Source organism: Hyperolius riggenbachi, chromosome 9 (genome assembly GCF_040937935.1).
Source record: "Hyperolius riggenbachi isolate aHypRig1 chromosome 9, aHypRig1.pri, whole genome shotgun sequence".
NCBI classification, from domain to species: Eukaryota; Metazoa; Chordata; class Amphibia; order Anura; family Hyperoliidae; genus Hyperolius; species Hyperolius riggenbachi.
In genome coordinates, this window is record NC_090654.1 from 128,511,133 (window position 1) to 128,536,728 (window position 25,596).

The following is a 25,596-nucleotide window of genomic DNA, read 5'->3' on the forward strand; positions in this document are numbered from 1 at the left end:
GGTGCCCCCAGTATAGGTAACAAGTTATAGGTGCACCCAGTATAGGTAGCAAGTTATAGGTGCCCCAAGTATAGGTAGCCAGCTATAGGTGCCAACAATATAGGTAGCCAGCTATAGGTGCCCCCAGTATAGGTAGCCATGCATAGGTGTCCCCAGTACAGGTAGCCTAGTATAGTTGCCCCAAGTATAGGTAGGCAGCTATAGGTGCCCCCCATATAGTTAGCCAGGCATAGGTACCACCAGTATAGGTAGCCAGCTATACGTGCCCCCGGTAAAGGTAGCCAGCTATAGTTGCCCCCAGTATAGGTAGCAAGTTAAAGGTGCCCCCAGTATAGAAGAAAAAAAGTAGGTTCTGCACAATGCCATTCCAAAATTTCAAAAACACTTTTATTAAGTCAAGTAGAAAACACACAGCCAGGTTACTGACAAGTTGCAGGCTCACAATGGTCCTTAATCATAGTACCATGAGTACTATGATTGCCCTAGTGGCAAAGGTTGAGCGGATTTCACCTGCACTGCCCTCAGTATAGGTAGCCAACTATAGGTGCCACCAGGATAGGTAGTTAACTATAGGTGCCCCCAGTATAGGTATCCAAGTATAATTTCCCCCAGTATAGGTAGCCAGCTCTAAGTGCCCCATTATAGTTAGCCAAGCATAGGTGCCCCAGTATAGGTAAGCAGCTATAGGTGCCCCAGTATAGGTAGCAAGTCACAGGTGCCTCCAGTATAGGTAGCCAGCTATAGGTGCCCCCAGTATAGGTCACAAGTTATAGGTGTCTCTAGTATAGGTAGTTAGCTACAGGTGTCCCCAGTATATGTAGCCTGGAAGGGGAAGCTTGCGGGCACACAGCGGTGGAGAGGGGGCTCAACTTCCCCCCTCCCTCACCTGGACCTCCCTTCAGAATTTAGCACAGTGGGCAGCGAACAACTCACCTCTTCCTGGTTTCAGGCCCCAAAGCTCATGTCACTGGTCTTCCATATCCAATGCCGATCACTGTATTTCCTCTAATCAGGAAGTACAGTGAGCTGCATTGGAGACGGAAGACCAGTGACATGCAGGTTTCCAGTGACGGAACGCAGACGTAGTAAGTAGTTACCTGCCGGGCCGCTGCCACTGCGCTAAATTCTTGAGGGGGGAGCACAGAAGCAGATCCCCAGGTGAGGGGCGAAGTTTTGCCCCCTTCTTTTCCGCTTTGTAGCCGCATGCTTCCCCTTCCTACGCTGCTACCCCCGCCTGCTTGGCGCAGGGGCCTGGGGAGTGAGGCCCCATAAGAGAGCGGTGCCAATGCCATGGCAACTGGGGCCAGCTTCATTTTTAAAGTAAAAGAGTCGAGGGCCCACCAAGAATTTTCCTGTCTCCCAGCGGCCCAGTCCGAGCCTGTTTACATTGGTGATTCATGTATTTGCTAGTGTGTACAATAGTTTGTTGTATCATTTGCACACAGGCTTTCTTGCATTCTCATTTTGGAATTTGCAGATTATACATACTTTTTTAGGTAGATATAGAATAACCCTATATACATTTATGGTGTGTTTTTTCTTTGAATCAATTGTATATTAATGCTGAGTAGCAGTTGATTATATTGCAACCAGCTTATTACACTGTGATGGTCTAAGCAAGGCCTTATTTTTTACTGTATGGTGTAACACTGACATTGTACATAAAGGTGCAGTGACCACTGATGTGTTACTGTATGCTGTGACCACTGGCATGGTACAGAAAAGTGCAGTGACCACTGATGTGTTACTGTATGGTGTGACCACTGGCATGGTACAGAAATATGTAGTGACCACTGATGTGCTAATGTAAGCTGTGATCACTCATATGGTACATAAAAGGACAGTGGCCACTGATGTGTTACTGTAAGCTGGGACCATTGACATGGTAAAGGAAATGGTACAAAATAGTGTAGTGACCACAGATATGTTACTGTATGGTGTGACCACATGCGACATAGTGACATGCTACCATAGTACTGTATTGCCTTTTTGTTTTGAAGCACTTTATTTTTCCTAATTCTGTCCTACATATCCTTTTCAACACACATGCTTTGTTTCTTCAGTCAATGTTTCAGATGTGGTTATCCCTGTACATTTACATTGGTGATCAATGTATTTGCAAGCGTGTACAATAATTTGTTGTATTATTTGCACAGGCTTTCTTGCATTCACATTTTGAAATTTGCATATTATACATACTTTTTAGGTAGACATGGAATTACCTTGTATCAGTGGCGTACCAATAGGGGGTACAGAGGTTGCCATTGCACCGAGGCCCCTGGACCAGAGGGGCCCACTAGGGACCCTCCTTAATCCATCATATCAGCTTTTCCTTGGTGGCTGGTAATGAACACCTCTATATGTGTGTTGCTTAGTGGTGGTCCTTAAAGGGGCACAACAGCGAAAAATTATAAAATTTTAAATATGTGCAAACATATACAACAAAGAAGTACACTTTTTCCAGAGTAAAATGAGCCATAAATTACTTTTCTCCTATGTTAATGTCACTTACAGTAGGTTGTAGAAATCTGACAGAAGTGACAGGTTTTGGACTAGTCCATCTCTTTATAGGGGATTCTCGGGGATATATTTATTTTCAAAAGCGCTTAGTGAATGGCAGTTGCTCTGTCCAACTGCCAAAAAACTGTGTAGGGAGCAGGGAGGCTGCCCAGCATCATTGTTTAAATCCTTTTTAGGGAGTATCTTTATAAAGAATAAAGGCCTTGCTGAGAATCCCCTATAAAGTGCTTTTGAAAATAAATATATCCCTTCCCTGAGAATCCCCTATAAAGAGATGGACTAGTCCAAAACCTGTCACTTCTGTCAGATTTCTACTGCCTACTGTAAGTGACAGCAACATAGGATAAAAGTAATTTATGGCTCATTTTACTCCGGAAAAAGTGTACTTCTTATTTGTATATGTTTGCACATATTTTACATTGTATAATATTTCGCTGTAGTGCCCCTTTAACAAACTGTTTCCTTAATCTTAATACACCTCTCTGATACTGCAGCTGTCCTTGATAGATTTTGGGGCTCCATATCAATAGAGTGCTTAGGGCCCGATGTAAAACTCGCACAGGGGTCCCAAGCTACTTAGTTATGCCACTGCCTTGTACACATTTATGGTGTTAATTTTCTTTGAATCATTTTGTATAATAATGATGAGTAGCAGTTGATTATATTGCACGCTGCTTATTACACTGTGATGGTCTTACTGTATGGTGAGACCAGTGACATGGATCAGAAAGGTGTGTGGTGATATATTGGGGTGCTGATAATGTTAAGGATAATAACAGAACATATTTCTGTCTTTTTTCTGTCTACTGGGTAAAACCTCAGATGTGTATTGTGCTTGGTAGTAATTGGCCACCTGGCCAGAGTAATCTGAAGGATAATGTAAGTCTGCATGTAAATGTACATTACCTCTGCCCTCATTGTCCAGCTGGGGAAACTGTGTGTACTGCTAATTAGCGGCCAATTGAGGAAGAATAGGCTGGTCGGCATGGCTTTTGAACTGGAATCAGCCATTGTCCCATCATACAAAGCAAGCTTGCCAGAGTGTTGGGGATGGGAAGCGGACACCTGAAGGTTGGAAATTTACATGGAAGGGGTTGGAAATTTCTACAGACTTTAAAAACGGAAGTGGAATTGCTTTGAAATCTGTAAGTGTAAACAGGATTACAGGCAAACTGCTACCTGTAACCAAAATTCGATCTTTTCATGGATGTGCTAAAATACACTTTAACCAAGGAAATAATGTGGAGGAAGCTTTTTGATGTCTACAGAGTTCAATGGGTGACATTGTGTCCTGCCAAACTTCAAGAAGCTAAAACAGGAACCCCCTTTGAAGTGCATATCACAAGAAGGATTATGACAAGCGTTCGGTGATGTCACAAACGGGGAAACTGCATTAGTTCCTGGGGGCTGGACATTAAATGCCCCAGGGGACACTTCGGACTATTTAAGGTGGCCCAGGACAGCCACCAGTGTCTTCTCTCGGAGGTAGCGAATAGCTAGGGAGGATCGCGACTCCTGGTCGAACCGGCGTCCTCCCGTCAAACAACGTTCTAACCTAAGCTGGTAACGTTCTTTTTTCCCCCGTTTATTTTTACGCAAATATCCGTGTGTGGTATCTTTGTAACTCTTAATTGTGTAACTTTTTTACTTTGTCTTTTTGTAATCTTTTTGTATATATTAAGTTCTGCATTGTTCTATGTTTTTCTAGAATATTAAATTATTATTTAATAAGTTTGACTTCTGCCGTACTAAACTAACACTCATAGCCTAGAAGAGACTGAAGTGTAACCGTGTATAAGTTCATGCCTAATTGTACGCTTGAGCAACACTACCGTATGAAATTGTAATTGCATTGTGTGTGGGGGCGTTTGTCATACGTTGGCCTAAGCGCGCAGCTGACCCAACGTACGAACAACGCCAGTGCGAGTAGCGACAGCAGAGTGGCTAACAGTATCGTTCGGAACGACTGTTAGTGGGTCTTTGCTTCACGACAGTGTAAGATTGCAACTGTGTGTGTGTGTGGGTGCGTGGCGTTCCCGTATTTGGCCTAAGCGCAAAGCTGACCCAAATACGAAAACGCAGATTGCGTATTGAGCACTCAATAGCTGAGTGAACGTGTCTAGCAACGCTAGTGGTGGCAGTGGGAAGTGTTTGAGGGGTTCCAGCCTTGTTTGTAGCTTAAATAAGGCTGTTCCCCGCTTAATCTGGTCAAACCCGCAGTCGGGAACCGTATACGCAGGCGTGCCGCGGGCCGGTTCCTGACATAATTGGCTGGCAGTGGTGGCATCGTTTAGTACATTAGTACGCAGTTTAGCTCGCTATTCTGAGTACTAAAGGCTGGAAGCTTGCTAGAAGCAACTAGCCTACAGAAGTCTACTCAGTGCAGAACCTATATACGTTTTTTTTTTTTTTTGTTCAAAGATACACACTTGGTATTTGCTTTCCTTCCCCCCTTTTTTTTTCTTTTTATTTTTTGCAACACGATGGCTCAGAAAGCATCCAGCTATGCAAGGCAAAACAAAGAGATACTACTCAACCTGTGTGAGCACAAAGGCATCGAGACGGTGAGCGGCCAGACTAAGGAGCAGCTAGTTCGTGTGCTCGAGGAGCATGATGAGGCAGAACGAGCCCGTGCTTCAACATCAGCGGATGCAGCTCACGACACGCCAGAGGAGGAATCGCTCCCGCCACAGGATGCAAGTGGAGACGATGTCCTGGATGATCCACCGAACACGGAGATGACATCTCTGGAAGCCGACCTACAGCTACTAGGTTCGGCTGTGTTAAGCTTGGGGGTGTAATCTCCACAGTCAGCATACAACACATAAGCTGACGTGAAGGAGGTACACACACCAGCACAAGGGATCAGGATATCCCCAGTTTAGTGGAGGAGAGGGCTGACTCCAATAGGAGATTGTGGTGCACAGAGCCGGTGCAGATCTGAACAGCCACAAACACTTTCGTAATAACGTCTCAGCGCAAAGTAGCGCTGAGCGCATAAACCAGGACTGAGGAGATCAGGACAGGTAGACAGAATGAACGCTTGCTAGCTAGCGATTACTTAGCGACAGCAAGCGTCCAAAACCAGACAGACTGGAATGAGGCAGCCAATGCGTTGCGGCGATGGCGTGCCTCACAAAGACAGGACAGGAGAGACAGGAAATAGCAGGATCGAGATAGATGAACGTAACACAGATAACTATACAATAAGTATGTTTTCCTAGCGTATTACAATTACAGCTATCAATGAAACTATTCGTAACGTCTGACTAACATATGTATATATTGGCAATGAACCGATATATGACATAAGCAGGAACTCTGACTAAGACTGAAGTAATACAGGGAACAGGACTCAGAAGGATTCGCTATCTCTTCGCAGAGATGAACGCAATCCACAAACAGGACCAGGAACAGGATTCAGAAGGATTCGTTATCTCTTCGCAGAGATGAACGCAATCCATAAACAGGACCAGGAACAGGATAACTAGCTCAGCACGGGTGTTCACGATACGCGCAAACTACCAAAACGTGCTGGAAAACTGACTAACTGAACACAGGAAATAAACAGTTCGTGTACGTATATATCAGCGACACTGATATATTAACGTAACACGAATACAAGGAAAATAACAAAATGCGCAAGTATGCGTATATATTGGCGATGAACCAATATATGACACAAGACAAGCAAGTAGCAACTTCTAGAACAAGAGCAGAACTAGGAGGACTCGCTGACCCCTTCGCAGGAGTCAGCGCAGTCCACACGGACCAGGAACGAGGTGGGGCACGAGCAGAGTAACAGATAGAGTCTGAAACTATGATAGCCCATGAGGCATTGCAGGAAGCAGTTCTTTATACTGAGGTCATCCAATGGGAGCAGACCTGCAGATTCCCACACAAGTGAATGGTAATTAATCACAGGCTGATAGCAGGAAAAGGCAGACAATGATATGCAGCCTGCAGGAAAGGGACCGCCCCTCCACTGCAGCAGACAATGTTTGTTTACACAAAAGCATATTAAACTGTCATTAACTTCAGAGCGACTGCAGATGGAATCAGCAACTAGTTTAAGTGCAAACCAAACTATGCAAGCAAATGCATGTAATGACATTAGAACTGCTTGGTTTGCAATACCACTGCAGTCAGCAGAAAACGCTGCAGAAGCGATCATAACAGTACCCCCTCCCTTAAACGCGGCCTCTGGACGCCTATGAAAACTGACATATTTCTCCTGAACCACCCAAACCAAAAAATCAGAAGTGGGAAATCCAGCAAACTGATCTGACTGAAAATTCATGAAGGTCGGATCCGTCCGACAAAACCAAATTCCCGAATCAGTCTCACCAAAACTAGACCAATTGGAACCAGAACCTACCGAACCATGCCCGTCAGCACTACAAGCCTCAGTGTGATACCCATCAGAACCACGACTTCCAGAGAAAAGCCCCCAGAAACTCTCTGAGCGATACCCACCGCCTTCTCGGGACTGTCCAAAAACGCCAAAGCCTTTACAATGCCCACCGGAACTGTCCCCACCAACACAAAACCCACCGTTGAACCAGTCCAAGGTACCAGGACAAGTTTCCTCAGAGATCTCCCAGAACACTTGGAAGCTCCAAAGAGATCCCCACAGGTCAGAACGCCCCTTAGGTTCACATGGAGAACCATCAAGAACCCCTATGGAACCCAGGGCAACTCTAGAGTCAGGGTCACAAGGACAAACATCAAGATCAGGGTTTTTAGGGACCAGAACCATCTCCGGGCATGCAGGCCAACCGGCAACATCAGAACATGTCTCCACTAGGGAAGCGTGTGAGCACGCCAACACAGACACACTTGGGCATTCTGGCATACGAAGCACATCTGGGCACACTGGCACAAGAGAGACTTCTGGGCATGTCAAGGAACTGCAAACCTCAAAGTCAGTCAAGGTAGGACCGAAACCAGGACTGGGCAAAAAAAAATCATCATGACTAGACTTCACAGTTACTGGATTGTCACTAAAAAATGCAGGATTAGACTTAGATGTCTCTGATTCCAGCAAAGTTATTAACAAATCATGTTCAGGGGCATTTACAAGACAGGACAAATCTTCTGATGTATGCACCGAACTAGACAGGGTTCCCATAACTTCTTCTGGACTAGACAGAGACTCATCAAATACACTGGATTGGAGCTCATGAAGGGCTGCAAAACAAGTCAGTAGTGCAGCAATCCCCACTGAACTAGGCAAAACTGAGTAACTCACTGGACAGGAAGGGGACTCAGGAACTTCTGCCACACCGGCCAGAGAACCAGAATTTTCCAGGATACAGGGCTGGGTTTCAGAAACACTCATTAACCCGGACTGAAATTCTGAGATTTCTATTATTTTTTCCAGCGAGTCAGAATTATCCATGTTACAGGGCAAGACTTTTGAAACATTCAGAGGACAGGGCTGGAGTTCCTCGGCTGTTACAACACTGGAGAGGGACTCAACAACATTGGTTAAATCAGACTGTGTACAGGGCAAGGTATCTGACACACTTGCTGACGAGGACAATATTTCAATGGCTTCTGCTTCGCTGGGCAGAAATTCATCAAGTTTTATTAGAGCAGACTGTAATTCCAAAACAGCTGCTAGACAAGTGAATATTACTGTAACACCAACTGAGGTAAGCAGTGCCTCAGACTGTTCTGCTAGAGGGTTTGAAGTATCCCAAGTACTGGGTGAAGCATAAGACTCTGTGACCACAGCTTCACTGGACAGGATCACCGAACAGTCCACACTGCAGGGCAAAACCATGGAAGCACCTGCTGGACAGCATAATGATTCTGTGACCTGAGTTTCATTGGAGAGATCTACTGCACAATTCATGGTACAGGGCAAGTTCACTGGAACATTTTCTGAACACGGTAATAATTCTGCGATTTCGGACTCACATAGCAGACGCTGTGAGTTATTCATGAGACTAGAGTGAGGTGTAGAAACAGGAAGATCAAAACACAATGTTTGCGCATCTAAATCACCATTCAATTGTGAAATTGGAAAATTCAGATGTTGGGGTTCTGAGATTTCTGGACAGGATTGCTGGGACTCAGAAACTGATGTAGTGCATCTATTGGCATCTGCTGGATCAGACAGGAGTTGAACTTTATTAACACAGGTAATTTCTGCAGAAGTATTTGCAGAGACAGGCAAGATTTTTCTGGTGTCTGTTTCACTGAACAAAGACTCATGAGTACTGGCTAAGCTGGACTCAGAAGTCAGCAGGACCTCTGGGTCCTCTGCTGAGAAATTTGTGCATGGCAAGATTAAGGAAGTATTAGTAATTTCTGTCTTACTGGGAAGTAACACTGAGTTATCCATGGTACAGGGTGGAATTACAGGAACTTCAATTTCACACAAAAGGAGCTCTGAATCACTCGCTGAATCAGCCAAAGGTGCTGAAGCAGGCGAGTCCTCAGGAACTGAGGAAGTGGAACAATCTCCACTAGACAGTGTGTCTTCCCTGGTATCAACTGATTGAATCGCATAAAAATCGTCCAGAATCATTCTCCACACATCGATCAATGGAGCCACAAAGTCATACCCACACACACCGGTTTTTATTAGGTTATAGGCAGACTTAATGCATGCATTCAATACTAATTCACTCTTTGCACTGTAAAACTGACAAAATGAACTTGCATCTTTCTTCCATTCATAGACCAGGGCTTCCATCTCTCCTTTCTCAAATGGAGGATCCCATGCATATTTAACAGCTGAGCATTCCGGCTGATCATAGTTTGCAAATGTGTTAGTGGCAGAAACATACATTGGGTTATTTAGCAGGTGATTGGCCGATTTCTTATTCCTAAGGATCTCCAATACCTGTAGCAAGTATTGAACTGTAGTGTATGCAAATTTCCCTTGCTGCACGAATAAATTGATCTGTTCAATACTCTGTAATATATCTTCATAATCATATTCAGATAATTCATTTAAACAAGAACTTTTATTTTCCCTGGCTAGCAATGAAAGTTCATTAGTAGTTTCATAGGTCCATTTGACTCCCCTGAATGGTGACTGAATTTCATTATCTACTACTGGCGGAGTCTCATTACAGATCTGATGCGCAGTCGCCAAGGGCAACGACTCCGCTGATTGTAACGCTTTTCTTTTGGAGCGTTTACGTTTGGCTTTAGACCCTGCTGCCTTAGCAGAAGAAAAGTTATCAGAACAATTATCTGCTTGCTGATTATTTTTGTAGGCAGTAGAAGGAGCAGCTGATTGACAAGCTGCCAGGAGCTTATCAAAAGGGCTAGGCAAATCGGTTTTGCGCAGCCAGTTATGGATCACAAACGCTAGAAATTCCAGTGGTCTTTCTTTTAAATTGGTATGATCCAAGACATCGTAGGCCCACTGAAACAATCTTCCCTTAAATAAAACATAAACTAGCTGGGGGGCCCACGTTGAAACAGGAGTAGCCTGGAGCTCAGGATTGGCCAGGAACCTGGCACATTCAGAAAAAAACTCATTTTCTGTTTCAGAATTGAGCTTCTCAAATTTCTTAAAGGAACAGGAACCATAACAAACAGTGTCATTTTTGCTGGGAACCCCCCCCCACAATGGGGATTGGTAATGGGGCTATCATAATGTTAAGCTTGGGGGTGTAATCTCCACAGTCAGCATACAACACATAAGCTGACGTGAAGGAGGTACACACACCAGCACAAGGGATCAGGATATCCCCAGTTTAGTGGAGGAGAGGGCTGACTCCAATAGGAGATTGTGGTGCACAGAGCCGGTGCAGATCTGAACAGCCACAAACACTTTCGTAATAACGTCTCAGCGCAAAGTAGCGCTGAGCGCATAAACCAGGACTGAGGAGATCAGGACAGGTAGACAGAATGAACGCTTGCTAGCTAGCGATTACTTAGCGACAGCAAGCGTCCAAAACCAGACAGACTGGAATGAGGCAGCCAATGCGTTGCGGCGATGGCGTGCCTCACAAAGACAGGATAGGAGAGACAGGAAATAGCAGGATCGAGATAGATGAACGTAACACAGATAAATATACAATAAGTATGTTTTCCTAGCGTATTACAATTACAGCTATCAATGAAACTATTCGTAACGTCTGACTAACATATGTATATATTGGCAATGAACCGATATATGACATAAGCAGGAACTCTGACTAAGACTGAAGTAATACAGGGAACAGGACTCAGAAGGATTCGCTATCTCTTCGCAGAGATGAACGCAATCCACAAACAGGACCAGGAACAGGATTCAGAAGGATTCGTTATCTCTTCGCAGAGATGAACGCAATCCATAAACAGGACCAGGAACAGGATAACTAGCTCAGCACGGGTGTTCACGATACGCGCAAACTACCAAAACGTGCTGGAAAACTGACTAACTGAACACAGGAAATAAACAGTTCGTGTACGTATATATCAGCGACACTGATATATTAACGTAACACGAATACAAGGAAAATAACAAAATGCGCAAGTATGCGTATATATTGGCGATGAACCAATATATGACACAAGACAAGCAAGTAGCAACTTCTAGAACAAGAGCAGAACTAGGAGGACTCGCTGACCCCTTCGCAGGAGTCAGCGCAGTCCACACGGACCAGGAACGAGGTGGGGCACGAGCAGAGTAACAGATAGAGTCTGAAACTATGATAGCCCATGAGGCATTGCAGGAAGCAGTTCTTTATACTGAGGTCATCCAATGGGAGCAGACCTGCAGATTCCCACACAAGTGAATGGTAATTAATCACAGGCTGATAGCAGGAAAAGGCAGACAATGATATGCAGCCTGCAGGAAAGGGACCGCCCCTCCACTGCAGCAGACAATGTTTGTTTACACAAAAGCATATTAAACTGTCATTAACTTCAGAGCGACTGCAGATGGAATCAGCAACTAGTTTAAGTGCAAACCAAACTATGCAAGCAAATGCATGTAATGACATTAGAACTGCTTGGTTTGCAATACCACTGCAGTCAGCAGAAAACGCTGCAGAAGCGATCATAACAGGCTGAGCCCGAACTGCGCCTAAAGCTGATTCTGGAACATCGGCAAGCAGAGAGGGAAATACGACAGGCAGAGGAGGGAAGAGCTGAACGGCGACACCAGGCCGAGAGGGAAAGTGCTGAACGGAGACACCAGCTGGAGCTGGCTAAACTTCAGCAGCAGAACCGGTCTGCTGGACCCGCAGAACGCGAAGGTGAGCGAGTCCACAGAATCCCCCTGGATAAGTTCCCCGCTATGGACAAGGACTCTGACATAGACACTTTCCTACAGGGGTTTGAAAGGACTTGTCGGCAGTATGGGGTGCCCCGTGAGCAGTGGGCAAGATACCTCACACCAGGGCTGAGAGGCAAGGCCCTGGAGGCGTTTTTGAGTCTCCCCCAGGAGGAAGAAACAGACTTTGAGGCGATTAAGAAAGCCATTATTGCGCGATACCACCTCACGCCAGAGGTGTATCGCAAACGTTTAAGGACAGTGCAGCGAGGTCCTAATGACAGCTACCTGGATCATGCTTGCAACCTGCGCACTGCCTTCCAGCAGTGGTTAAAAGGACTGTCGGTTGAAACCTTTGATGCCCTGCAGGAACTGATAATAAAAGACCAGTTCCTCCACACTTGTCCTGTTGAGGTCCGGCAGTTTGTACGGGACCGAGAGCCGAAGACCGTGGATGAGGCCGCAAAAGTTGCTGATGCCTACACGTCCAATCGAGCATCTGACTTTCGAAGGACTACGGCGCCCAGCTGGAAGGGAGAAAAGCCTGCGAGACCTTCTCCTCCGAGCACCCAGCGAAGCCAAGTCCCGCAGCCGCCTGGAGGTAGAACAGCCACCGTTGACACTCGGAGATGTTTTGCCTGTAACAAACCGGGTCACATCAGTGCTACTTGCCCAGAAAAGAAGAAGGAAGCCCCAAACTCTGGCGGGGCCCGGAATGCGTTGTGTGCCACCAGGAATGCAGGTAGCTATGCAGAGAATCTGCAACCTGTCACGGTTGGGGATACGGTTACCACCGGTCTAAGAGACACTGGAGCAGAGGTGACTCTAGTGCACCCCCAGCTTGTGAACCCTGAGGAGTACATTCCTGGCAAGACTATGGCTGTCAAAGGAGTTGGGGGTGTCACCCCCGCCATACCCACCGCCTTGGTCCACCTGGACTGGGGGGCCGGCAGCGGAATGAAAGAAGTGGGGGTAACGGATGCCGTCCCCACGAACGTTTTGTTGGGTACTGACCTGGGACGGTTAGTGGCCCGGTATGAGCCTACTCCACACCCCATGGAGCCTGCATCCCCCGCAGAAGTTCAGGACTCTTGCAAGGTACTGTGTGATAATGCTGTGCAAGCGGGGAGTGCTGGTGAGGCCCCAGGGGCTACGGACTGTGTACTAGGAGCCAGCCCTAGTGAGTCTCCAGTGCTCAGGCCTGGAGGGGGACACGTTGTTACCATGAATACAGGGAGCAGCTATTAAGAATAGCACATGAGGTGCCCCTGGCTGGTCACTTGGGGATCCGCAAGACCAAATCCCGGCTTGCCCACAATTTTTATTGGCCCCACATGGGGACAGATATTGCTGATTTTTGCCGGTCTTGTGTCGCCTGTCAGCGGGTCGGCAAAGCCGGTGACACCGACAAAGCCCCACTGAGGCCCTTACCCATAATAGAGGAGCCCTTCCAAAGGGTTGCTGTTGACATAATTGGGCCTCTAGCGATACCCAGCAGCACAGGGAAACGTTTCATTCTTACGGTGGTAGATTATGCCACTCGCTACCCTGAAGCTGTAGCCCTGAGCTCCATACGGGCAGACAAGGTTGCGGACGCATTGGTGCGCATTTTCTCACGGGTCGGTTTTCCCCGTGAAATGCTCACCGATCACGGCCCGCAATTCATGTCGCGCCTAATGGAATGCCTCTGTAAACAAATGCAGGTAGAACACATCATGGCCAGTCCTTACCACCCCCAGACAAATGGGTTATGTGAGCGGTTCAATGGTACTCTGAAACAGATGCTAAGGGTGTTTGTTGAATCGCAAGGGAAAGACTGGGAGCGATACCTGCCCCACTTACTGTTTGCTTATCGTGAGGTGCCCCAGGCATCCACCGGGTTCTCGCCCTTTGAGCTATTATATGGGAGGAGGGTACGCGGACCCCTCGATCTCATTCGAGAGGTCTGGGAGGGGCAGGACATGGGTCCCGGGGTCTCCATAGTGGAATACGTTCTAAAGTTCCGGGAAAAGATGGACACCCTGGTGGGGTTAGTGCGAGAGAATCTGACTCAAGCCCAGGCCACCCAGAAGCAGTGGTATGACCACGGGGCTAGGGAGAGAGTTTATGAGGTAGGTCGCAAGGTATGGGTCCTAAACCCGATGCGACAGAATAAGCTGCAGGCCGCTTGGGATGGGCCCTATACCATACATAGGAAGATTAGTGATGTGACCTATGTGGTCGCGCTGGATGACCGAGGTAAGCAGCTGAAAACATACCATGTAAATATGTTAAAGGAACATCATGCTAGAACCGCTTGCGCTCTCCCTATCTGCAGTTTGCTACCGGACGGTGAATCAGAGGCCCTGGTTGACATCCTGGCATCCACCCAGGAAACCGACTCTGTTGCCGAGGTGCAGATCAATCCGGAGTTGACAGCAGAGCAGCAGGCTGGGCTATCTGATGTGCTGACCCTTTACCGCGGTACCTTTACAGCCCGCCCTGGTCTGACCAGCCTGGCTGTACACCATGTTGACACCGGAAATAACAAGCCGGTTAGACAGTCCGCCTATAGAGTCTCCCCTGAGGTTCAGGCCCACATCAGCAAGGAGATTGAGGAAATGCTGTCACTAGGGGTGATCCAACGGTCGCACAGCGCATGGGCATCACCTGTAGTGCTAGTACCCAAACGGGACCAGACCACTCGGTTCTGTGTAGATTATCGAAAACTAAATTTGATAACTGCGTCAGATGCTTACCCAATGCCGAGGGTCGACGAATTGTCAGATAAGCTAGCTGGCGCGCAATATCTAACAATCGTGGATTTGAGTCGGGGATACTGGCAGGTCCCTCTAACAGCTGAGGCACGGGAGAGGTCTGCCTTTATCACCCCCTCAGGTCTGTTTGAATTTAATGTAATGCCGTTTGGAATGAAAAACGCTCCGGCCACCTTCCAACGGGTTGTAAATGGTCTCCTGGAAGGTTTGGAACACTGCGCTGTCGCCTACCTGGATGACATCACCGTGTTTAGCGCCAACTGGAACGACCACTTAGCGCAGCTGTCACAGGTTTTGGGGCGCATCACTGCAGCAGGACTAACAGTCAAGCCTAGCAAGTGTCAGATCGGCATGAAACAGGTACAGTACCTGGGACATGTGGTGGGGGGGGGGGAGAGCTTCGTCCAGATACGGGGAAGGTAGATGCCATTGTGTCCTGGCCCACCCCCCAAACGAAGAAACAGATTCAGTCCTTCTTAGGAACGGCTGGGTACTATAGAAAGTTTGTCCCCAACTACAGTGCCCTCGCCAAGCCATTGACAGATCTCACCAAAAAGAAGCTGCCCAAGCAGATTCTCTGGACGCCAGAATGTGAACAGTCATTCACAGCTCTGAAGAGGGCCCTAGCCAGCCCTCCCGTGTTGCAAGCGCCGGACTTCAGCCGACGGTTTGTGGTCCAGACGGACGCCTCAGCCTTTGGCCTGGGTGCTGTGTTAAGCCAGGTAAACCAGACTGGGGAAGAACATCCGATTCTGAATTTAAGTCGGAAGCTGCTACCCCGGGAGGTAGCCTACGCCACCATAGAGAAAGAGTGCTTGGCAATTGTATGGGCCCTACAAAAGCTGCAGCACTACCTCTATGGTCGCGTATTCACGGTCGTCACCGACCACAACCCTCTTAGTTGGTTACATCGGGTTTCTGGTGACAATGGAAAATTGCTGAGATGGAGCTTGGTTCTCCAACAATATAGCTTCACCATTCAACATAGGAAGGGGAGCAATCATGGGAATGCGGACGGGTTGTCCCGTCAAGCAGAACCAACAATGTAGGCGCAGGCAGGATAATCTGGGAAGATCATCTGCCTTGCCCCATTCTAAAGAGGGGAGGTGTGGTGATATATTGGGGTGCTGATAATGTTAAGGATAATAACAGAACATATTTCTGTCTTTTTTCTGTCTACTGGGTAAAACCTCAGATGTGTATTGTGCTTGGTAGTAATTGGCCACCTGGCCAGAGTAATCTGAAGGATAATGTAAGTCTGCATGTAAATGTACATTACCTCTGCCCTCATTGTCCAGCTGGGGAAACTGTGTGTACTGCTAATTAGCGGCCAATTGAGGAAGAATAGGCTGGTCGGCATGGCTTTTGAACTGGAATCAGCCATTGTCCCATCATACAAAGCAAGCTTGCCAGAGTGTTGGGGATGGGAAGCGGACACCTGAAGGTTGGAAATTTACATGGAAGGGGTTGGAAATTTCTACAGACTTTAAAAACGGAAGTGGAATTGCTTTGAAATCTGTAAGTGTAAACAGGATTACAGGCAAACTGCTACCTGTAACCAAAATTCGATCTTTTCATGGATGTGCTAAAATACACTTTAACCAAGGAAATAATGTGGAGGAAGCTTTTTGATGTCTGCAGAGTTCAATGGGTGACATTGTGTCCTGCCAAACTTCAAGAAGCTAAAACAGGAACCCCCTTTGAAGTGCATATCACAAGAAGGATTATGACAAGCGTTCGGTGATGTCACAAACGGGGAAACTGCATTAGTTCCTGGGGGCTGGACATTAAATGCCCCAGGGGACACTTCAGACTATTTAAGGTGGCCCAGGACAGCCACCAGTGTCTTCTCTCGGAGGTAGCGAATAGCTAGGGAGGATCGCGACTCCTGGTCGAACCGGCATCCTCCCGTCAAACAACGTTCTAACCTAAGCTGGTAACGTTCTTTTTCCCCCCGTTTATTTTTACGCAAATATCCGTGTGTGGTATCTTTGTAACTCTTAATTGTGTAACTTTTTTACTTTGTCTTTTTGTAATCTTTTTGTATATATTAAGTTCTGCATTGTTCTATGTTTTTCTAGAATATTAAATTATTATTTAATAAGTTTGACTTCTGCCGTACTAAACTAACACTCATAGCCTAGAAGAGACTGAAGTGTAACCGTGTATAAGTTCATGCCTAATTGTACGCTTGAGCAACACTACCGTATGAAATTGTAATTGCATTGTGTGTGGGGGCGTTTGTCATACGTTGGCCTAAGCGCGCAGCTGACCCAACGTACGAACAACGCCAGTGCGAGTAGCAACAGCAGAGTGGCTAACAGTATCGTTCGGAACGACTGTTAGTGGGTCTTTGCTTCACGACAGTGTAAGATTGCAACTGTGTGTGTGTGTGGGTGCGTGGCGTTCCCGTATTTGGCCTAAGCGCAAAGCTGACCCAAATACGAAAACGCAGATTGCGTATTGAGCACTCAATAGCTGAGTGAACATGTCTAGCAACGCTAGTGGTGGCAGTGGGAAGTGTTTGAGGGGTTCCAGCCTTGTTTGTAGCTTAAATAAGGCTGTTCCCCGCTTAATCTGGTCAAACCCGCAGTCGGGAACCGTATACGCAGGCGTGCCGCGGGCCGGTTCCTGACAAGGTGTACTGACTACTGATGGGTTACTGTATGGTGTAACCACTGACATTGTACAGAAAGGTGCAGTGATCACTGATGTGTTACTGTATGGTGTGACCACTGACATGGTACAGAAAGGTGTAGCAACCACTGATGTGTTACAATATGCTATGACCACTGATATTGCATTGCAGAAATACCTTTTTTCTTTTTAAGGACCTGTGCAACTGACAGTCACTAACCACTGGTAATGGAGTTTGTGGCAATTTTTGAACATTGAGGGTGTAGACTCTCCAGGAGAGCCTGCCCGTTGTGATGGCACTATACAGTGGCATGGGGCATCTAGCCACCAGACGTGCTTGTGCACACTGGTGCAGGACTGACAATGACCTACACTTGCATTAGGTAAGCTTGCCTTTACTAGCAAACACAGAACAAACAACAAACTTTTATATCTTGCTTTTCTCCTGGTGGACTCAAAGCCCCAGAGCTGCAGTCACTAGGACGCGCTCTATAGGCAGTAGCAGTGTTAGGGAGACTTGCCCAAGGTCTCCTACTGAATAGGTGCTGGCTTACTGAACAGGCACAGCCGAGATTTAAACCCAGGTCTCCTGTGTCAGAGGCAGAGCCCTTAACCATTACACTATACTATAGATGGCTCTGATGATCTAAGATGATGGTAATTGATGTATGCAATTTTAATGAGAGGGAGTTACTTTAATTCCTATTTTGTATTTAAGAATGCACTTTAAATGCATGCCGATGTTATTGTCTACTTTTGTGCTTTGATAAAGGGGACCCTGCAGGGCCCAGAAAAAATAGTCAGCTTTACAGTGTGAATTAATTGATGTAATAAAAGCAACTTTATTCAAAAAACCTGTTCTAACCTACCTTGGACTTATCGAGTATGCTGAATGTTAGCTTGACTTACTACTTTGGTTATGTAGCCAACAAACCCTGAATAATGGTGTGCAACTCTGTACCTCTGTACTCTCATACATAAGTCCTGTATGTGCCTAATCCAAATTCTGATTCTGATTATAAAATATTTTCTCACTCCAATTTACATTCAGAAATTTTTCACAGGTGGCAACATCTTTACTCCTGTCAGGTGCAGCTCTACGGAATGTTTGTTAAACAGTTCAATGTACACACGAAGGCGGGGTTTTTTGTGAACCCAAAAGTTCTCTTTTATTCTCCAATTTTCTCTTCAGAACGTAAGTGGTAAATGTAGATACGACATCAGACCTTCACATACAAATGCCTGACACGTGTTTCGCAGCCATAAGCCGCTTCCTCAGAGGCACATTGCAACAACACATCCAAAGTCTAGGTCATAAAGCGCACTGGATCGATCTGAAGGTGGGTGCAGAGAAATATCCTCCAAGACGTCTCCCCAGGTGAGCAGGCTATGATCTCCATAGCCTGCTCACCTGGGGAGACGTCTTGGAGGATATTTCTCTGCACCCACCTTCAGATCGATCCAGTGCGCTTTATGACCTAGACTTTGGATGTGTTGTTGCAATGTGCCTCTGAGGAAGCGGCTTATGGCTGCGAAACACGTGTCAGGCATTTGTATGTGAAGGTCTGATGTCGTATCTACATTTACCACTTGCGTTCTGAAGAGAAAATTGGAGAATAAAAGAGAACTTTTGGGTTCACAAAAAACCCCGCCTTCGTGTGTACATTGAACTGTTTAACATAATTGATAGGGGTGGAACCACATTACTACTTTTTATTTGTCAGTATTATATCTACGGAATGTTTGCTATTGAGAGTTCCAAAGCCAGTACAAAATATACCTGGTCTCCCAGAATGCTCTGGGAAGAGAATCAGCCTAGTGTAGGCATCACTGGCAGGGTGGGGTTCCATACCAATATACAATAATATATAGATAAGAAAGTGTGTTGATGCTAAAACCAGGAAAATTAACGTAAAAGTGGGTATCCTTAAAAGACAACCGAGGTGACATTGACATGATGAGATAGACATGTGTAGGTATAGAGCCAAGCACTCAAATAACTAGGCTGTGTTCCTTTTTTTTCTTTCTCTGCTTGAAAAAGTTAAACATTAGATTTGCAAGTGACAGTTTCTGCCCGGGTCGGGACCGGGTCGGACTGGGTCTGACTATAGCATAACCCTCACTGATAAGTAATTACAGCCATAAAACACTTTCCTACACTTCAGTAAATGGCTTCTGAGATCAGGAAAGCGATAAAAGGGTCAATAATTCATACATTTGCGCTCTGACATACTTCAATGAAGGTGTCATTGAGCAGAGACAATGAAACAGTAAAAACTTGAAAACTAGATTTCAATATAAAATACAACTGTGGGATATCTAAAAAAAAGTCATTTTTAGAAGACTGAGGATATATATAATTGTTTTTCTCTTCAGTTTATTTTCACCTCGGATGTCCGTTAATAACTTGCTGCATTCTACTATACGTCGCTACAGTGCTTCTTCAACCCTTACACTAAATCCCATAATACCTCTCTTTACAGTTCACATGCCTTTACACCACATCTAACACTAATGGTGCCCATACATGGTACATTTTTTTTTCATTTTTCTTTGATACGATCATTTTGTCCGATCATTCTTTTACATCGAATATAAAGATTTTTCCAACATGTCCGATCGGAATGTTATCAAAGAAATTAATAATCGCTCATTTTTTTCTTGATCAAAAAAAAAAACAAAAAAGTTTTTTTTTTAACTTTCATTCGATTTGATCGTTTTGGTTGAATAAATGGGAAAATCAAACGTTTTTATTGTACAGTGTAAGGTTACCGTAATACTAACTTTTACACAAATGCAATTCCTCTAAGCCTTGCCATGTAAAATTGCTGAAGTTGCAACCCCAGAAAGCATACTGATATTTTCACATCACTTGTAAAAATGGTGATGCTGCCTATTTCAAGCTTTCCACAGATCTTCTCTCTGCCTCACAGGACAATCCCTGTATATTTTCCTCAGGAAAATTCCCTGCTGCTTCCCCTAATGCTCTCCTTTGTCTCCCATCAGTGAGGCTGGAACTGGAATAAGTAACTCCTGTCTGTCCTATGTACAGATGAGGAGGGTCAGCCTGCTGGGGGGACTCACATGAGAGATAAATAAAGCCAGTGGACATCTTTATTGCTATCTTTAAGTATTTATTAATGTGCCCAGCACTTTGCTGTGTATCCAGGGAGGGAGATGGACTGTACTCCAGTTTTGCAGCCCCTCCCATCCACTTGCCTGTACGTTGGGGCAGATGCCTCCAGTGCACAGAGGAGCCTGAGAGAGGGAGCAGGAGGAGGTAGCTCTTAGCATCACTTGTCTCTCCCTTTGCTTCTGCTAATTTGAGCTCAGGGCTATGAGCAGAAGGCAGAACCAGACCACACACTGATCTGCTGGAATATGGGACGGAGAATCCGTCACTGGGGAACCAGCTCCTGTTTGGATGCCACCATGATTTTGGAAGCCACCTGCTGGGTGCTGGGGAGCTTTATCCTGCTTGTCACAGCGGGTACAGTAACCTCTTGCCCTGAATACTGCAGGTGTTACTCCACCTGGATCCAGTGCCTGGATCCCAACACTGTCACCAACATCTCACTTTTCCAAAATGTGGAGAACGTTACAGAACTGTAAGTGTTACTTTTTACTGACTGAAGTTAGCAGGCTAAAGAATCACATAGAAAGAAGTTTATGTATGTAAAATGTTACAGGTTAAGTTTTTATGGGCTTCATGAAACAGGTGAACCAGATGATGCCTGGGAGGGATGGATGGTTGCTGAATGGAGGGGAGAGATGGGGTATAAAACACCGGAGTGGGTCCAGAAATAAATGAAGTAATAAATAGATAGATTATATAGTCCTCATAGTTTGCCTGTTTGAACAGAAAACTTACAGAAAGCGATACCAAATTTCCAGAAGAATAACTCACAAATGTGATGACAAGAAGAGAGAGCCACAGACAAAGTTTGGTAGACAGACAGAGGAATCTGCCTTTTTCAATTTTACATGTTTACTTCTTGTCTAAACAGAAAACTTACAAAATGTGACAGTAAAGTTACGTTATTGACATTGATAGAAGAATAACTGTTAGATAATATTGAATAATAGATTGACAGACAGACAAATAGACAGTGATGATATGTTTCTGAAAGATAGAGAAATAGATAGATAGATAGGTAGGTAGGTAGGTAGATAGATAGATAGATAGATAGATAGATAGATAGATAGATAGATAGATAGTAGACAAGGAAATGCAGAGCTCACTTCATTGAAGTGTTACATAAATAATTTTAATAATAATAATAATCGTTACAATATAAAATCTGAGATAAATATATATAGCCACATACTTATAGAGAGACAGCACAGAAATACTGGAACTTTTAGTGCCACTGTGGTTTTCACATTCCTATTGACCTGCCACCTTGTTCACTTTTTCACCAATTCTGCATCCCACCTAGAAGAGTGCAGCTGTAGGAGAGAGACTCCAGTGGGGATAGGGCAGATGTAACAGCTACTGCGGGGAGATTTCAGCAGCAGCACCAGAGCAGCTGGTCTGTTAAATACTGCTAATTACTGATATCAGTCCTGGGTCACGTAACCCCCTGGTCACTGGGCACCAGTTAACCCTTGCTGATATGAAGAAGGTTCTCATGGTGGTTTGGAGTTTGCTGTGTTATCTTTCCATAGATTTCTTGTTTTGGTTTTTGCTGCTATTACTAATTATCTAGGGATAAGATTTGGAGGTTCGTATTGTGATGAATAGCGTTATCCTTGAATGAGAAATATTTCCCAGCACCCTGGCAGATCTATGGGACATTTTTCCATGGCGTATTATTGCTTCCGCTGAGCTTCTCAGTTCTCACCCTTTAGCTAGAATGTTGGATTGTGTCATCAGTAATATTTTACATTCAGAGCCACATTACCTTCCTTCAGTTTGGTCAATAAAATCTATTAGCTAATGTGCAATGCGAGATTCAACCTAAATAATCCAATTAAATGATATGCAATAATACAGACCTTCACCATACACAACAGACCGAATCGGAAACAAAATTTCATTTTGCATGGGATACCTTAAAATGACACATACATGGCAAAATATGTGCATTTTGAGATATTAAATGTTGACAATACAAGACGTGCCACAAGTGTGGCTACGTCCCCCTCCTCCATACAGTAAAGAGAAAAAGTATGTTTCACAAAAGAGACAAGGGTCTCTGATATGGGAGCCAGACAGATGTTGTGGGCGGAATCATTTCATTAAGTTGAGGTGAAAAATACTTTTGCAAAAACGATGTCTGCTGAAACAGAAAGTTGTCAGTATCTTGAAAATGATTCCCTCTCCTGAATGAACATGACCCTATCCCACCAAGTAACTCTTCACTAACATCATCCTTGTCCTAGATGGTTGCTAATGGTGCCCTTACATGGTACAATAAAAACGTTTGATTTTCCCATTTATTCGACCAAAACAATAATCGAATGAAAATCGAAAATAATCTTTTTTTCGATCAAGAAAAAATGTTGGAAAAATCTTTATATTTGATCTAATGGAATAGTCGAACAAAATTATCTAATCGAAAAAAATGAAAAAATTGTATGGGAACCATCACTCTAACCCCCCTACCCTTCCCAACATAATACTACCATCCCTTACTAACTGTGACACCACCCTGCCAACCCTAACCTTGTTCCTTTAATTCACTCTTCCACTGATAAAATCCTGCCATTAGCCCGCACCGTACTCCTGACCATGACCTTTACCCATCATACAATGTCTAATACTAACCAAGCAGCCGAGTGATCAGTTTTACTAATACAGACTTAACCCAATACTTCCATCTAAATGATAACCCTTCACATACCCCAATCTGACCCTTTCATTAACGAGAAGTCTAACACTGAGTTCAATCTGTTAAGACATAGTTTCTGAATCTGGGTGCTGTGGAACTTCCCTGGGGTGCCTCCACAAGCTTGTCCGGGGGGCAGGGAGGAGTTTCCCTCCCAGTCCCAGGCTGCCTCATATATCTGAGCCAGGATCACTGATTATTGGTGGTTGGGGAGGGGGTTCCTACTGCCTCCCTCCCTCTCCTATGCCCTCCTCCTGTGTCCCCTCTGTGCAGAGCATGGCACGGCAGTGAGTCTAACCTGCTCTGATGTGTTTATCCATCTTCATCACCAGCTGGCCACTCTCTACTTCCTGGTTCTCCTGCATGTCACATGAGATGCAACATGTGCAGTTCATACAGGCAAAGTACAGACAGCTGGTGATGATGAAAATGGATGAAAACATCGGAAGTAGGTGTAGGTGAAACTTAGAGAAGACCCACCACTGCACCCTATTCTTCAAATAGGGGACACAAGAGGGACAGGGGCGTAGCAATAGGGGGTGCAGCGGTAGCGACCGCATCGGGGCCCTTGGGTCAGAGGGGCCCCAAGGGGCCCTCCCACAACTACAGTATTAGCTCCCTATTGGTACTGTGCTCATAATAATCACTTCTATAGATACTTTTAATATTGGTAATCATTAACAAACTGTTCCCCATCCCCTTCTTGCACCTCTGACACTGTAGTTGCCATTGGCAGGTTTTGGTGCGCCGTATCAATTGTTATGTATAGAGTGCTTGGGGGGCCCCATGTAAAACTTGCATCGGGGCCCGCAGCTCCTTAGCTACGCCACTGAAGAGGGAATACTACCAGATCACCAGGAAAGCTATTTGAGGTGTGGATACCACTAGACCACCAGGGAAGCTATTCGGGGATGGGGACAGTGGCATAGCTAGAGAGTACGGGGCCCCATAGAAAAACGTTCAAGGGGCCCTCTGGTGTAGGCACTCTTAAGCAATGCCACCTGCCTCTATCCTATGGATATGAGTAAATTGGGCAATTTACATTCCCATGCAGTAGACGCTGCATGTAGTTCATGGGCACTTACACAAAATCATAGGGTGAAGGAACACAAGAAAGTTAACGGTGAACACATCAAGTACCACTTGGGCCCCCTCTGCTCCAGCAACTTATAGCAGCTGCTATAGCTGCTATGACTATTGCTACGCCCTTGGATGAGGATATTACTAGACCATCAAGGAAGCTATTTAAGGGGTTGCTAGACTGCCAGGGAATCTGTATAGGGATGGGGTGGGGTCACTATACAACCAGAGAAGCTATATGGGGATGAGGGAACCACTAGATTGCCATGAACAATATATATGCGACTTTGCCTGAATTTAAAGGGGGAGCTATGCATAATCAGGCATGTTGCCTTAGGGAATAGCCTGCCTTATTATGATCCCCAAATATAATTAGCCAGAGTCCTTCCCATAAAAACCCCAAAGCATATTATGGCAGAATCCTCCTTATATCTTCAAACTTATTTAGGTATAGCCCACCCCTCCCCCACTTCCTGAATGGGATGCTGCCTGACTAAAGGAAGGGAGGGGAAGGGCATCTGTGGATTAAAAGGAGGTTATTTCCTGTTTAAAGGGGGCTACTGCTTACCTAAAGAGGTACACTGTCTACCAAGAAGGGATCCTTACAATGTCTAAGTGACAATGCATTCAGTTTATAAAAGGGGGCTCTAGAAGTCTAGCAGGAACAATGCCTTTCTAAAAGGGGACACTTCCTAACTAAAACTGGATACTGCTCGCCCATCTAACTGGGATGCTCTGTAACTAGAGGGGGAATGTTTAATATGGCATATTACAATGTATATTATGTGATGCGTAGTATAGATGCTTTGAATAGCAGTAATCAATAACAAACTGTTTCCCATCCCCTTCTTGTACCTCTGCCACTGTGGTTGACCTTGGCAAGTTTTGGTGCAGCGTATCAGTTGTTATGTATAGAGTGCTTGGGGACCCCAATTTAAAACTTGCACTGGGGCCCACAGCTCCTTAGCTACGCCACTGTCGGAAAGCTTTGAGAACCACTGCGTTAGGACATTGCTATCTTCCGAAACTGCAGACTTTTACCTATGGGGGATGAGAGTTTTGATGGTTCTGTCTCCAAGCTCTGCACCAAAAATACTGGGAACAGTGATTGACTACTGTAATATAAGTCTACTGCTAGAACCACTTCATTAAGCATCCAAATGATATGTCTTCAAGTGTTAGTGTACCTCTCCTTAAAGCAAACCTGAAGCGTAAAAAAACTGATGAGATAAACAACTGTGTATTGTTTAGTCCTAATCCTATTGTTGAAATCTAAAATCCCATAGTTACATTTAAAACAAAGTTAAAGACTTAAGGTGCACATACATCTAGTAATTTTGCTGTACGATCAACCATTCATAGTTGCATAGTTATTTGTGTCATACCTCCATCGAGTTCAACCAGAAAATAAAGTACAACAGCAGCCTGCTCCCTCACATATCCTTGTTGATCGAATCATTATTGATTCGATTGAATAATTTTATCGAATCGAGAGAGAATTAAGTGTGGTCCAGTATGCCCAATCGATGAAAACTGGCTGATATCA

General features: G+C 45.2%; 1 protein-coding gene across 2 annotated transcripts in view; it reads left to right on the forward strand.

The window, feature by feature from the left end:
* The first annotated feature begins 20,401 nt into the window (after window positions 1-20,401).
* The window catches only part of NTRK1 (neurotrophic receptor tyrosine kinase 1), a 184,803-nt gene continuing 179,608 nt past the window's right edge, over window positions 20,402-25,596 (forward strand). For both annotated transcript variants that reach the window (XM_068253493.1, XM_068253494.1), the window contains exon 1: window positions 20,402-20,747. In XM_068253493.1, the coding sequence (XP_068109594.1) occupies window positions 20,521-20,747 (227 nt within the window). In that variant the 5' untranslated portion in view covers window positions 20,402-20,520. The remainder of the gene's footprint in view (window positions 20,748-25,596) is intronic.